Source organism: Bombina bombina, chromosome 7 (assembly GCF_027579735.1).
Source record: "Bombina bombina isolate aBomBom1 chromosome 7, aBomBom1.pri, whole genome shotgun sequence".
Classification (NCBI taxonomy): Eukaryota; Metazoa; Chordata; class Amphibia; order Anura; family Bombinatoridae; genus Bombina; species Bombina bombina.
In genome coordinates, this window is record NC_069505.1 from 430,112,277 (window position 1) to 430,125,892 (window position 13,616).

At 42.5% G+C, this 13,616-nt stretch overlaps 1 protein-coding gene across 1 annotated transcript in view; it reads right to left on the reverse strand.

The window, feature by feature from the left end:
• The window catches only part of MEI1 (meiotic double-stranded break formation protein 1), a 1,068,659-nt gene that overhangs the window by 967,776 nt on the left and 87,267 nt on the right, over positions 1-13,616 (reverse strand). Inside the window, 1 exon segment of the mRNA XM_053689435.1 lies at positions 4,937-5,028. Coding sequence (XP_053545410.1) covers positions 4,937-5,028 — 92 coding nt within the window.

The window sequence follows — 13,616 nt, forward strand, 5'->3', positions numbered from 1 at the left end:
GGAATGAGTTGTAATTCTCTCAGGGGGCTGCTGTCCAGCAGTCTCATAAGCAAAATTAATTATAATTCTCAACCAGAGGGAAAGAGAAGTAGAAGACGCCATCAGATCCAACACCGGCACCCCCCACTTGAGGGTTAACCTGGAGAACACCTCCGGATGGAGAGCCCACTCCCCGGGAAATCCGCTTCCCAGTTGTCCACCTCCAGGAATGTGGATGACAGATAGACAACAATTGTGAGCTTCCGCCCACTGAATAATTTGTGCCACCTCCTTCATGGCTAAGGGACTCCGAGGTCCTCCCTGATGGTTGATGTAAACCACTGAGGTGATGTTGTCCGACTGAAACCTGATAAACTGGACTAAGGACAATTGAGGCCAAGCCATCAGAGCATTGCAAATCGCTCTCAACTCCAAGATGTTTATGGGGAGAGCAGACTCCTCCCGAGTCCATAGTCCCTGCGCCTTTAACAAGTCCCAGACTGTTCCCCAGCCTAGCAGGCTGGCGTCCGTGGTCACAAACACCCAGGAAGGTCACTGGAAGCATGAGCTCTGAGACAGATGGTCCTGAGAAAGCCACCACAGGAGAGAGTCTCTTGTCAACTGGTCTAGATCTATCCTCTGAGACAGAACCGAATGATCTCCGTTCCATTGTCTGAGCATGCATAATTGCAGAGCTCTCAAATGGAATCGAGCAAAGGGAATGATGTCCAGGAAAGAAACCTTCAGACCAATTACCTCCATACATTGAGCCACTGATGGCCGAACAGTAGACTGAAGAGAGAGGCAAGAGGAGAGAATTTTGGATTTTCTGACCTCCGTCAGAAAAATGTTCATAGATAGGAAATCTATTATGGTCCCTAAGAAAACCACCCTTGTAGCTAGAACAAGGGAACTCTTTTCCAGATTCACTTTCCAACCATGGGAATGTAGAAAAGACAACAAGATCTCTGTATGAGAGTTTGCTTGTTGAAAAGATGTCGTCTGAACCAATATGTCGTCCAGGTATGGCGCCACTCGCAATTCCTGAGACCTTATCACTGCCAAGAGAGCCCCCAGAACCTTTGAAAAAATTTTGGGAGCTGTGACAAGACCAAACGGAAGAGCCACAAACTGAAAGTGTTTGTCTAGAAATGTGAATCTCAGGAATTTGTGATGATCCCTGTGGACGGGAATATGAAGATATGCTTCCTTCAGGTCTATGGTCAACATGAACTTACCCTCTTGGACCAAAGGAAGAATGGAACGAATGGTTTTCATGTTGAAGAACAGTACCCTGAGAAACTTGTTGAGGCACTTTAGGTCTAAAATGGATCGAAAAGTTCCCTCTTTTATGGAAACCACAAACAGATTTGAATAGAATCCTAGACCCTGTTTCCTTACTGGAATTGGAACAATCACTCCATGGAGGAAAGGTCCTGAACACAATTCAAGAATGCCTTTCTTTTTACCTGGTCTACAGATTATCTTGAGAGGTGGAATCTGCCCCTGGGAGGGAAAGTTTTGAATTCTATTCTGTAACCCTGAGATACTATGTCCACAGCCCAAGAATCTGGGATATCTCGTCTCCACGCTTGACAAAACAGGGAAAGTCTGCCCCCTACTTGATCCGATCCCGGACTGGGGGCCGAACCTTCATGCTGACTTAGACTCAGCTGAGGGTTTCTTTGATTGCTTCCCCTTATTCCAAGACTGATTGGGGCTTTCAAGAAGACATGGACTGCTCCTGCTTGGAAGAGGGAGACTTTTTACCTTTGAAGTTACGAAAGGAACGAAAATTACTTTGACGTCCTTTGAGTCTGTTCTTCTTGTCTTGCGGTAGAAAAGACTATTTTCCACACGTAATATCAGAAATTATTTCTGCCAGACCAGGTCCGAACAAGGTCTTACCCTTGTAAGGAAGCGCCAGAAGCTTGGACTTAGAGGTAACATCTGCTGACCAAGATTTTAGCCACAATGTCCTGCGGGCTAGGACAGTGAAGCCAGACATCTTGGCTCCCAGTCTAATAACTTGCATGTTAGCATCAGAAATAAAGGAATTGGCTAGTTTGAGAGCCTTAATTCTACCTTGATTTCCTCCAACGGAGTCTCTACTAAAATTAATTCAGACAAGGCGTTGCACCAATAAGATGCCGCACTTGCTACTGTGGCAATACAAACTGCAGGTTACCATTGAAGACCTTGATGAACATACATCTTCTTCAAATAAGCTTCCAGCTTTTTGTCCATGGGATCCTTAAAGGAGCAGCTATCCACTATAGGGATCGTAGTTCTCTTAGCCAGAGTAGAAATAGCCCCTTCTACTTTAGGCACTGTACGCCAAGAATCTTTAATGGTGTCAGCAACAGGAAACATATTTTTAAATACGGGAGAAGAGGAGAAAGGAATCCCTGGCTTCTCCCATTCCTGTGAAATAATCTCAGTCACACAGTCTGGGACAGGACAAACTTCCACAAAGTAAGGAACATTATAGTATTTATTAAGTTTACTAGACTTCTTAGGGTTGACAACGACAGAAGTATCAGAGTCGTCCAAAGTAGCCAATACCTCCTTTAATAGTACACAAATGTGTTCAAGCTTAAATTTGAAGTTTACTTCTTCAGTATCAGATGAAGGAATAATACTGTCCGAATCTGAGATTTCACCCTCAGAGGCTAACCTTACTATCGGAATGTCTAATTTTTCTCTTGCATTTTTCCAGTATAGGAAAAGCAGATAATGCCGCAGATACTGCAGAATATACCTGTGCAGCAAAATCTGCAGGCAAATAAACTCATCCAGGAGGCTGAGAGGAACTACAGGGCACTGCATCTGACACCATAGAGGCTTGGGACGTTTGAGGAGAAAGCTGTGGCATTGCCTGAACAGCATCATCCTGAGAGACATTGGGCTCAGAGGGCAACAGTTTATCTTTAAATTGAAGTGTTCTAGCTAAGCATGCAGCACAAAGTTGCATAGGCAAAACAATTTGTGCCTCTAGGCATAACAAGCATTTGTCAAAAGATGCAGAGTCTTGGTCCATGTCCATAATACTAAATAAAAAATTCCCCAATTATTATAGTCATTTTTTCAGAATTTTCAATACCACAGCCGCTTAACGTTATACAAAAATTATTTAAAATAATAAACTAATCAGGCCCCCTACACCTCAGACAGGCTGAGGTGCCTTACTGTAACACTTATACACAATTTGACTGCCAAAAGTCTCTAAAACAATCGTATAGTAGATCGGCACTGAAGAGACTGAAATTCAATGACACCGCTCCGCTCCGTGAATATACGATAGCAGAGAGAAGTCACATGACCGACAGAGAGAGGAAACTACGCAGCAAGAAAAAGGCGCGCGTTTCCCTCTGCCTACAACACCGGAGCTTAATTTACCCAAACGCTCAAGCAGTCTGTCAGTTAGCCTGCTCTACCTAAGCAAGCAAAGAAAACCAACTGCCAAATTTTAAGTTATACATAAAATTACTCCAAAGAGGAAAAACGTCCCAATAAAGGGAAGATTAACCCCTAGGGGACGATTTATCAAGCTCCGTATGCTGGTGCAATGATAAATGCCGACAGTGTATGCTATTGGCATTTATCGATGTGCAGCGGACATGATACGTTACATTGTCCGCACTATGTTAAATATACCCCCTAGTCTCAACATAAATAATCTGCCTGCCCACTGCCAAAGTAAATCCTGTATAAAAGATTTTACAAATGTCCCCATCTACTGCATATGACATATTCTTCTGAAGTGCAAGTCTCCAAGACCTAGAATACAAAAGCACTTAACTGCAGCCTGGTGGACAGCTCACAAGGAGTGAAAGGACACATACTCCTTACAGAGACCTGTCGAAAAAGAAAGAACAGATTAACCAACTCTGGCTTTCTGTACCATGGGCAGCAATGTGTAAGGAAACAAAGCAATCACTACCTCACAACTTCCTAACTGCTTAAAAGCCACCACTACTCTACTGAAGAGATTGACGTGGACTAAACCCAAATCCTTGCTTGCAGGGAAAAGTACCCGAAAAAGGAATTAATTTCTTTAGACACCAAACTTCACCTCCTCCATTGACAGAGGCACAGAGAATGACTGGGGATTATGAGTAGGGGAGTGACACTTAACAGCTTTGCTGTGGTGCTCTTTGCCTCCTCCTGCTGGCCAGGAGTGATATTCCCACTAGTAATTGAATGACGTTGTGGACTCTCCATATCTTAGGAAAGAAAAAAGTCTTAACAGCAAGAGTTGTACTAATCCTGTAAAATAAGGAACGGTGGAGCAAACATTACAAAGAATAATCCTAAAATTACAAGAGAAAAAGCAACACTCCCAGAAGACAGACAGTTTGCAAAAAGTACCACAAATCAGGAGCAACAATTAGCTAGATGCAAATTACACCAAACATCAGCTCACAACAAAAATACAAAATGAGTGAGATCTCTCAAACAAAACACTATTTTACCCTAATAAGGGTTTACTTCTTGCACTAACTCTACAATTAGCAAGCTTCATTGTTCTAACATTCTCTGATTTGCAAACACAAAGGAATTCATAGCTGAAGGCAGATTATTTTGCGGATTGTAGTATTAAAAGAGAAAACAAGCACTCAGATTTACAGATATTAAACAATCAAGGCAGATAAAATGCTTGTAACAAAGGGAATTTATTCCACAGTTCCCCATTTGTATAACGCTTTGCTGAGCATTACAAAGCATCATTTCTTCAGCCTATCTGTATTCCATCCATCAGTAGCCACCAAAGAAACACTCCGGTTTGTAAGACTGGCAGCACAGGTGCTAATTACAGCTCTGATAGGATCATTTTCTAATTGCTGGAAAAAAAAGTTTCCCTTGTATTAATGATTGGCATTCTTCATAAAATGGCGTACTAATATTCACTATTGTCAATGGCATACTAATTTTCATTGCTGTCTTTTACCCTCACCTACAGGCATTGTGAAAACACTTGAGTGCATTAACAAGAAATTGTCCTTGTCGTGTGACATTCCTGACTTGATCTCTGCTTTGCTGATGACCCTAAACAATGTAAACAGAAAATATATTAAAAACAACAGTTTCTTGGAGAGACAGCAATATTAAAATAATGTTGGGACAAATATACATTCGGCTAATATACGACACATGCGGCCACAGATCCTTCTATATGCACACAAATGTTATGCTTTTGAATGTTTGATTTTTTTAACCTATTTTTTATTATTAATCCAGTAAAGAATTGTGTTTATTAACATATGACCTGACCGTGACCCAACATATAACATTCTTTAAAAATATGAAAGACCCATCATATGTCATGCGAAACAGGTTAAAATGGGATTTCTAGGGGTAAGGTTGTAGAATTAGATAACTGATGAAAATAGTCTTATGAAAATACTTTGATGAGATAACATTATCTTAATGAGATTATATTGATACTTTGATATAAAATTGATTTTGGAATAGTTCATAGATATACTTTGTCATTTTTATGCATAGTGCTATCACGATAAGTTAGTTTTATGAATAGTCATTCTTTTAGAAAGACTGTGAGATGATATAAAATCAATTTAGGAACAGATGATTTTTACACTATGTAAAATGTTGATGTTATTATTTGTTAGTCTTGATTCTTTATATTTGATGAACATGGAATTCTATCGCTTTAAATTGTATAGAGGTTTAATTGCTGCAAACAATTAAAGTCAATGGGGCCGATTTACTGTCTGGCGGACATAAGGAGCATCAGGGGCCATTCGGCCCCTTGATAAATCAGCCCAGTCTGTGTATTGTGGGGAGGAGACACAGGTCTCTTTCACTTGATTTTGATTTCATGAATACCTGTTAGAAAACAATGATAAAATTATGTTTTTTTAGGGGGGGTGGATCAGGTCCGCAAGACCTCGCTAAATGCGGAGAGCAATACGCTCTCTGCATTTAACATTGCACCAGCAGCTCACAAGAGCTGCTGGTGCAACGCCGCCCCCTGCTGACTTGCGGCCAATCAGCGCCAGCATGGAGATGTCAATCAACCCGATCGTACTCGATCGGGTTAAATTGCGGTGATGTTTGTCCGCCTGCTCAGAGCAGGCGGACAGGTTATGGAGCAGCGGTCCTTTAGACCGCTGCTTCATAATTGGTGTTTCTGGCGAGCCTGCAGGCTCGCCAGAAACATGGGCCCTCAAGCTCTATCCGGAGCTTGATAGATATGCCCCCAAGTCGCTTTGCATCTAAAACATGATGGGGTAGCTTTATCAAGCAGCGGATGCTGCAGTCTACCCCCGAAGTTTCAGACTTGCCGGAAACTTAAGTTAAGAAGCAGCAACTCATCTGCCACCTCTGAAGTGATAGACAGCAATCATCCCAATCCAATATGATCGGAATGATTAACACCCCCTGCTAACGGCCGATTGGCCGCGAATGTGCAGGGGGCGGCATTGCACTAACATTTCACTAGAAATGCTTGTGCAATGATAAATGCAGACAGCGTATGCTGTTGGCATTCATCGATGTCGAGCAGACATTACTCCCTACAGCGAATCATGTCTGCCAGCAAGTTGATAAATCTACCCCTACGTCTTCACTTTCATGGCTTAGATTAACATATTATATGTTCTTTGTTTTTATTACAATTTCCATTTTATTTAAAGGATAGAAAAGTCAAATTTAAACTTGCATGATTCAGATAGAGTGTGTCATTTTAACACACTTTTAAATGTGCTTTGTTGAAAAGAATATGCACATATTCTCAACTGCAGCAATGCACTACCCAGGAGCTAGCCGGTGATTCATGGCTACACACGTTTCTTGTCATTGGCTCATATGATATGCTCAGCTAGTTCCCAGTAGCTCTTTGCTGCTCTGGAGCTAGGTTTAACTGTGGTGTTAACCCCTTTGCAGGAGTTAAACACACAGTTATATACACGCCATAGTGAACCATCAGGTAGATTACGAGTTTTGTGCACTATTGGGAATTTAATGAACGCAACAACAAGTTTTGAAACAGCCACCTTGTGCATGCGATATGGTTGCGTTGAGCTCCATACCGCACAAAATACAAGCGCTATTTTGATGTGCTCGTGCACGCTTTCCCCATAGACATCAATGGGGAGAGCGGGCTAAAAAAAAACCTAACACCTGCGATCCCTATTATGCCGCTCCCGAACATCGCCGCCACTAAATAAAGTTATTAACCCCTAAACCTCTGGTCTCCCACATCACTACCACTAAATAAACCTATTAACCCCTAAACCGACAGCCCCCACATCACAACAACCTAAATTAAACTATTAACCCCTAAACTTAACCCTAACCTAACCCTAATCTAACCCTAACCCTAACACCCCCTAACTTTAACATAATTAAAATAGAGCTAAATTAAAGTTACAATTATTAACTAAATAATACCTATTTAAAACTAAATACATACTTACCCGCTGAAATATAAGTTATATTGTAGCTAGCTCAGGTTTTATTTTTATTTAACAGGTAAGTTTGTATTTATTTTAACTAGGTAGACTAGTTAGTAAATAGTTATTAACTATTTACTAATTACCTAGTTAAAATAAATACAAACTTACCTGTGAAATAAAACCTAAGCTGCCTTACACTAAAACCTAACATTACTAAAATAAAAAAAAATAAAAAACACTAAAATCACAAAAAATAAAAAAAAACTACCATTACTAAAAATAACAAACGAAATTATACAAAATAATAAAAATGATTCCTATTCTAATAACCTTTTAAAAAAAATAAAAACCCACCCCAAAATAAAAAACCCTAATCTATAATAAACTACCAAGGGCCCTTAAAAGGGCTTTTTTTGTAGGCCATTAAAAGGGCCTTTTATAGGCCATTGCTCTCAAGATAATAGCTCTTTTCCTACAAAAGAAAAACAAACACCCCCTAACAGTATACCAACCCCCACCCCAAACCCACAAAATAAAAATAAAGTAAAACCTAATCTACCCATTGCCCTGAAAAGGGCAGCTGTATGGGCATTGCCATTAAAATGGCATTCAGCTCTTTTTTCTGCCCTGAAAAGGGCATTCAGCTCTTTTATGAAATGCCCAAACCCTAAAATCTAAAAATAAAAACCCACCCCAAAACGAAAAAAAAATTACACAAAATAACAAACGAATTATCAAAAATAATAAAAACTATTCCTATTCTAATACCCATTTAAAAAAAAATAAAAAAAATAAAAATAAAAAACCTAATCTATAATAAACTACCAATAGCCCCTAAAAGGGCCTTTTGTAGGGCATTGCCCTAAGTTAAACAACTCTTTTACCTGAAAAAAAATTACAAAGACCCACTAACATTACAAACCCCACCCCCAAACCCACAAAATAAAAAAAAATATCTAAAAGATCCAAAGCTACCCATTGCCCTGAAAAGGGCATTTGTATGGGAATTGCCCTTAAAATGGCATTTAGCTCTTTTGCATTGCCCTGAAAAGGGCATTTAGCTCTTTTACGAAAAGCCCAAACCCCAAACTAAAAAAAAAAACACCCAAAAAAAGTTAACACTAACCCCCAAAAAACATAAATTATGCTTACCTGATAATTTCATTTTCTTCCGTGGGAAAGAGTTCACAGCTGCATTCATTACTTGTGGAAAATAGGAACCTGGCCACAAGGAGGAGTCAAAGACACACCAGCCAAAGGTTTAAATACTCTTCCCACTTCCCCTATCCCCCATTCATTCTGCCGAGGAACAAGGATCAGTGAAAGAAATATCAAGGTAAAAAGGGTGCCAGAACACTATACACAAAAAACGCCTCAAACGGGCAGGGGGGCTGTGGACTCTTTCCCACGGAAGAAAATTAAATTATCAGGTAAGCATAATTTATGTTTTTCTTCCTAATGGGAAAGAGTCCACAACTGCATTCATTACTTGTGGGAAAATTATACCCAAGCCAAAGAGGACACTGAATGCCAAGAACGGGAGGGTAAGAGGCGGCCCATATGAGGACACCAGGACTGAACCCCATCCCACAAAAAAAACATGAAGAAAAAAGGGCCCCAAGGACACAAACAACAGTTCCTAGCCTGGGTAAAAACCCCATGCAACACCACCGAGCCAATAGGACTCCTAGCACCTTATCTCTCAAAGGCCGATCCCATACACACGTCCCCATGAGGGAACCCTGACCAACAACTCCCCAAAGGAAGAAGCAAGGGAGAGGGAGAACTGAACCAGAACCCTGTCTTCCAAAAGACAAGGCAGACTAGCTCGGGAGACTCCAGAAAGCCTCACGAAATGCCAGAAAAAAAAGGCATCATCAGTCAAACACGACTCAAGAACAGAAAACAGCACAGCACAGCACAGACGACTAAATAGCACGCTATAGTGCAGCCACAGGTAAAGGGAAGAAAACCCCTTGTCCAGCTCCCCGGCTGTAGGGAACCAAAGAGAAACACGGAACCAGCAAAAACCAAGTTCCTAGACAAGACCCCCTCCAAGGAGGGAAAAATCAGAGATCCAAACCCCGCCGAGAGTTCAAGGAGCACCTCCATAGGGACCCATTGTATATAAAAGAAACAGAGACAGCTGAAAAGTCAAAAGATGACCAGAACCACAGTGTAGGAACCTTGAGATAAACAGGGACGTCCTCCACAACCACAGAATCGCCGCAACGAGGACCGCCCACACATGGAAAAAAACATAATTTATGCTTACCTGATAAATTCCTTTCTCCTGTAGTGTAGTAAGTCCACGGGTCATCCATTACTTATGGAATATATCTCTTCCTAACAGGAAACTGCAAGAGAATTACCCAGCAGAGCTGCTATATAGCTCCTCCCCTCACCTATCATACTCAGTCATTCGACCAAAGCAGACGAGAAAGGAGGAACCATAGGGTACAGTGGTGACTGGAGTTTAATTAAAATTTAGACCTGCCGTAAAAACAGGGCGGGCCGTGGACTGACTACACTACAGGAGAAAGGAATTTATCAGGTAAGCATAAATTATGTTTTCTCCTGTTAAGTGTAGTCAGTCCACGGGTCATCCATTACTTATGGAATACCAATACCAAAGCTAAAGTACACGGATGAAGGGAGGGACAAGGCAGGAACATTAAACAGAAGGAACCACTGCCTGAAGTACCTTTCTCCCAAAAATAGCCTCCGACGAAGCAAAAGTGTCAAATTTGTAAAATTTTGAAAAAGTGTGAAGCGAAGACCAAGTCGCGGCCTTGCAAATCTGTTCAACAGAGGCCTCATTTTTAAAGGCCCAGGTGGAAGCCACAGCTCTAGTAGAATGAGCTGTAATCCTTTCAGGAGGCTGCTGTCCAGCAGTCTCATAGGCTAAGCGTATTATGCTACAAAGCCAAAAAGAGAGAGAGGTAGCCGAAGCCTTTTGACCTCTCCTCTGTCCAGAGTAAACGTCAAACAGGGAAGAAGTTTGACGAAAATCCTTAGTTGCCTGCAAATAGAATTTCAGGGCACGGACTACGTCCAGATTATGCAAAAGTCGTTCCTTCTTTGAAGAAGGGTTAGGACACAGAGATGGAACAACAATCTCTTGATTGATATTCCTGTTAGTAACTACCTTAGGTAAGAACCCAGGTTTAGTACGCAGGACTACCTTGTCTGAATGAAAAATCAGATAAGGAGAATCACAATGTAAGGCAGATAACTCAGAGACTCTTCGAGCCGAGGAAATAGCCATCAAAAACAGAACTTTCCAAGATAACAGCTTGATATCAATGGAATGAAGGGGTTCAAATGGAACGCCTTGAAGAACATTAAGAACTAAGTTTAAGCTCCACGGCGGAGCAACAGACTTAAACACAGGCTTAATCCTAGTTAAAGCCTGACAGAAAGCCTGAACGTCTGGAACTTCAGCCAGACGTTTGTGTAGAAGAATAGACAGAGCAGAAATCTGTCCCTTTAACAAACTAGTAGATAAGCCCTTTTCTAAACCCTCTTGTAGAAAGGACAATATCCTAGGAATCCTAACCTTACTCCATGAGTAACTCTTGGATTCGCACCAATGTAAATATTTACGCCATATCTTATGGTAAATTTTTCTGGTAACAGGCTTCCTAGCCTGTATTAAGGTATCAATAACCGACTCCGAGAAGCCACGCTTTGATAGAATCAAGCGTTCAATCTCCATGCAGTCAGCCTCAGAGAAATTAGATTTGGATGTTTGAAAGGACCCTGAATTAGAAGGTCCTGTCTCAGAGGCAGAGACCACGGTGGACAGGACGACATGTCCACTAGGTCTGCATACCAGGTCCTGCGTGGCCACGCAGGCGCTATCAGAATCACCGAAGCTCTCTCCTGTTTGATCTTGGCAATCAAACGAGGAAGCATTGGGAATGGTGGAAACACATAAGCCATGTTGAAGACCCAAGGGGCTGTCAGAGCATCTATCAGCACCGCTCCCGGGTCCCTGGACCTGGATCCGTAACAAGGAAGCTTGGCGTTCTGACGAGACGCCATGAGATCCAGATCTGGTTTGCCCCAACGACGAATCAGTTGAGCAAAGACCTCCGGATGAAGCTCCCACTCTCCCGGATGAAAAGTCTGGCGACTTAGAAAATCCGCCTCCCAGTTCTCCACGCCTGGGATGTAGATCGCTGACAGGTGGCAAGAGTGAGACTCTGCCCAGCGAATTATCTTTGAGACTTCCAACATCGCTAGGGAACTTCTGGTTCCCCCTTGATGGTTGATGTAAGCCACAGTCGTGATGTTGTCCGACTGAAATCTGATGAACCTCAGAGTTGCTAACTGAGGCCAAGCTAGGAGAGCATTGAATATTGCTCTTAACTCCAGAATATTTATTGGGAGGAGTTTCTCCTCCTGAGTCCATAATCCCTGAGCTTTCAGGGAATTCCAGACTGCTCCCCAGCCTAGAAGGCTGGCGTCTGTTGTTACAATCGTCCAATCTGGCCTGCGAAAGGTCATCCCCTTGGACAGATGTGGCCGAGAAAGCCACCATAGAAGAGAATCTCTGGTCTCTTGATCCAGATTTAGTAGGGGGGACAAATCTGAGTAATCCCCGTTCCACTGACTTAGCATGCACAATTGCAGCGGTCTGAGATGCAGGCGCGCAAATGGTACTATGTCCATTGCCGCTACCATTAAGCCGATTACTTCCATGCACTGAGCTACTGACGGGTGTGGAATGGAGTGAAGGACACGGCAAGCATTTAGAAGTTTTAATAACCTGGCCTCTGTCAGGTAAATTTTCATCTCTACAGAATCTATAAGAGTCCCTAGAAAGGGAACTCTTGTAAGTGGTAATAGAGAACTCTTTTCCACGTTCACCTTCCACCCATGTGACCTCAGAAATGCCAGAACTATCTCTGTATGAGACTTGGCAGTTTGAAAACTTGACGCTTGTATCAGAATGTCGTCTAGGTACGGAGTCACCGCTATGCCTCGCGGTCTTAGTACCGCCAGAAGTGATCCTAGAATTTTTGTAAAGATTCTTGGAGCCGTAGCTAATCCGAAGGGAAGAGCTACAAACTGGTAATGCCTGTCTAGGAAGGCAAATCTCAGATACCGGTAATGGTCCTTGTGAATCGGTATGTGAAGGTAGGCATCCTTTAGATCAACTGTGGTCATGTACTGGCCCTCTTGGATCATGGGAAGGATGGTTCGAATAGTTTCCATTTTGAATGATGGAACTCTTAGAAATTTGTTTAGGATTTTTAAGTCCAAGACTGGCCTGAAGGTTCCCTCTTTCTTGGGAACCACAAATAGGTTTGAATAGAATCCCTGCCCGTGTTCCGTCCACGGAACTGGGTGGATTACCCCCATTAGTAAGAGGTCTTGTACACAGCGTAGAAACGCCTCTTTCTTTATTTGGTTTGCTGATAACCTTGAAAGATGAAATCTCCCCCCGTGGAGGAGAAGTTTTGAAGTCCAGGAGATATCCCTGAGATATGATCTCCAACGCCCAGGGATCCTGGACATCTCTTGCCCCAAGCCTGGGCGAAGAGAGAAAGTCTGCCCCCCACTAGATCCGTTTCCGGATAGGGGGCCCTCTCTTCATGCTGTTTTGGGGGCAGCAGCAGGTTTCTTGGCCTGCTTGCCCCTGTTCCAGGACTGGTTAACTTTCCAGCCCTGTCTGTAACGAGCAACAGCTCCTTCCTGTTTTGGAGCGGAGGAAGTTGATGCTGCTCCTGCCTTGAAGTTACGAAAGGCACGAAAATTAGACTGTTTGGCCTTTGATTTGGCCCTGTCCTGAGGTAGAGCATGGCCCTTACCTCCCGTAATGTCAGCAATAATTTCTTTCAAGCCGGGGCCCGAATAAGGTCTGCCCTTTGAAAGGAATATTAAGCAATTTAGATTTAGAAGTCACGTCAGCTGACCAGGATTTAAGCCATAGCGCTCTGCGCGCTTGGATGGCGAATCCGGAGTTCTTAGCCGTAAGTTTGGTTAAATGCACAACGGCATCAGAAACAAATGCGTTAGCTAGCTTAAGTGTCTTAAGCTTGTTGATTATTTCATCCAATGGAGCTGAGCGAATGGCCTCTTCCAGAGACTCAAACCAGAATGCTGCCGCAGCAGTGACAGGCGCAATGCATGCGAGGGGCTGTAAAATAAAACCTTGTAGAACAAACATTTTCTTAAGGTAACCCTCTAATTTTTTATCCATTGGAT